This window comes from Penaeus vannamei, chromosome 3 (assembly GCF_042767895.1).
Source record: "Penaeus vannamei isolate JL-2024 chromosome 3, ASM4276789v1, whole genome shotgun sequence".
Taxonomy (NCBI): Eukaryota; Metazoa; Arthropoda; class Malacostraca; order Decapoda; family Penaeidae; genus Penaeus; species Penaeus vannamei.
The window spans coordinates 31806900-31809377 of NC_091551.1; the positions used below are offsets into that span (position 1 = coordinate 31806900).

The 2478-nt window shown below is 39.5% G+C and overlaps 1 protein-coding gene across 1 annotated transcript in view; it reads right to left on the reverse strand.

Annotated features, from left to right (window-relative positions):
* Positions 1-669: 669 nt before the first annotated feature.
* The window catches only part of LOC138859791 (uncharacterized), a 2573-nt gene continuing 764 nt past the window's right edge, over positions 670-2478 (reverse strand). Inside the window, exons 3-6 of the mRNA XM_070116037.1 lie at positions 2360-2478; positions 1765-2140; positions 1402-1576; positions 670-1268 (exon numbers count right to left, since the gene is read on the reverse strand). The exon at positions 2360-2478 is cut by the window's right edge and continues 274 nt beyond it. Of these exons, the coding sequence (XP_069972138.1) occupies positions 670-1268; positions 1402-1576; positions 1765-2140; positions 2360-2478 (1269 nt within the window). The remainder of the gene's footprint in view (positions 1269-1401; positions 1577-1764; positions 2141-2359) is intronic.

Sequence of the window (2478 nt, forward strand, 5' to 3'; positions counted from 1 at the left end):
GAGACATTATAAAGATTAAAGGTAGGGGAAAAGCAATGCACATAAGGCGGATATAAGTGGCACAAGCATTTACCAATCCGAAAGGCATACAACAAAATTCCATGAGACCGTTATGTGAAGGAAATGCTGTTAAAGGTCTGGCCTTCTCAGAAAGTTTAACTTGATAGTAAGACTTCGTAAGATCTAATTCAGAGAAGTTATTACATCCTGAAAACTTATACGTCTTCCTCCATAGTGCAACCTGGTTCAGCATGAAAATTAGTTATGGAGTTAACAGCTCGATAATCTACGGCCATACAATAGCTACCGTCGGATTTTTTTACCATGACTACAGGAGATGAATGGGGAGATGATGATAGCTGTATAATCCCTTGTTTAAGTAATTTGTCAACTTCATCTTCGAAGTGAGGCTTTAGATGTATCGGAAAGGGATAAACAGATTTTATACGCTCCGTGGTGTTACAAACTCTGCAATTACTGAATCAATATTAGATTTGTGTTCTGCTGAAAGGTCAGAACAAATATCAGGTTGATCATTCTCGGGCAAGATGGGCTCTTCTCCATCAGAAGTTAGAGGAAAATTACAATCACCTAACTCAGTATCTTTAAGAATGCAATTCTAAACTACTTGCTGGTTCAACATGTATCTTACTTTCCTCGTCCATAACATTAGGTTGGGAACTTATTGCTCTCATGATACTTCTTAAGAAGGTTAGCATGAAGCAACTTCCGTTTTCCACCTTCATCGATAAGATAATTCACCTTATTTCGACATTCCAGAACAGTATAATGGCCACTCCAAGACATGAGCAACTTGTTTTGGTTATCAGGGAGGAGTACAAGAACTTCCTCACCTGGACTATACGTCCTATCCTGAGATTTTAAGTCAAAATAAGATTTGAATTTGGAGGAATTAATCTCAGCATTTTGAGCTGCAATTTTAGCACACTCATCCATCTTGTCTTTCAATTTAATCACATATTGAAAGGAAGATCTACCATCATCTTTTATGGTTGTGTCTTCCCTCAAGTCCCTTAAGTCACTAAACAATTTCCTTGAGGAGGCTTTTAGTGTTGCATGAAACATTTCCACCCTTCCATTCCCACTAGGATGATATGGAGTTGTAAAAAGTGGCTTTACACCCAATAATTTATGCAGTTCGCCCATTAGTTGAGAAACAAATTGCCTTCCTCGATCAAACAAAATTTCCCAAGGAATACCCACCCTTGAAAAGATAACCATAAGGGCTTCAGCTACAGATATTGAATCTAGGAGAAATCGGTCCTACCAAGTCAATGGAGACACGAGAGAAAGGCTCCGTTTAAATGGGCATGGGTTTTAATAGCACTGGTCTTACGCTACCTCTACTTGACATCCTTTGACACTTGTCGCAAAACTTACAAAAGTCTCGGATTTCAGCTCCCATGTTTAGCCAATAGAAATGGTCCCTAATACGCATTTCTGATTTCCGATGGGAGAAATGACCGGCTAAGGGGCTCTCATGACCTACCGCGAGAATGATTGCTCTACATTTACTGGGTACTACCAGAAAAGATTTACCAACTCTTTCACAGTGCTTTGAAGCAACACATTTATTAGCTCAAACTTAAACACCGTACCATCTCACATCTTAACATGTTCTTCAGACTACTTTTTCCCAAAATTTAGTGAGAGAATGACATTCTGCCTGCAGTTTTGCAGTCTTTAGGAGTTTCTTTAAAGGGGCTCGATCTCCGACAACACTAAAGGGTGAACCCTTTTTACTTTGGAGGATCTAGTCTGAATGGCACAGGAATAATCAAGAGGGACATTTGAACGTTCAGTTACCTCAGAATCTGGAGATAATTTGGGATTATATACCCCTAGTACATTACCAATCAGGACGCTACAGAATTTAATTGGTGCTCGCACCACATCAATCCAACCTTTAAAATATGGACAATTCAGGTAGCATTTAGTTTTGGGGAAGTAATCCACCCGGCCTAAATAATCTTTGATCCCCACCAGATCAGCCCTAGAAAGATCAACATTTGTTAACACCTTGTCAGATACAATAACACATGTGCACCTCGTATCTCTGAGAACTGTGGATACCCAAGCCCCATTCACTGTACCAGCTGTCATGAACTTTGAATTTTCCCTGTCAGACAAAATCCGACTTTGTGAGTTGGAATTGGGTGATATTGCTTATACGCTAGCGAGATCTAATATGTCCAATATCACCACACCCATGACACTTAAAAAAAAAAAAAAAAAAAAAAAAAAAAAAAAAAAAAAATCCCTTTTAAGAGCTGATTGGACTGGAGTTGGGGGCTTTGGAGCCACACTTCTCTTACCTTGGTCAGATAATTGAAATGACTTGGGATATGCACTATGGGCAGATGACCAATTATCTGACAGGCTTACCGCATCAGCTAAGGAGGAGACGTTATGCTCCTTTACAAAAACACGCAGATCTGGGGAGATAGAAGACATTAG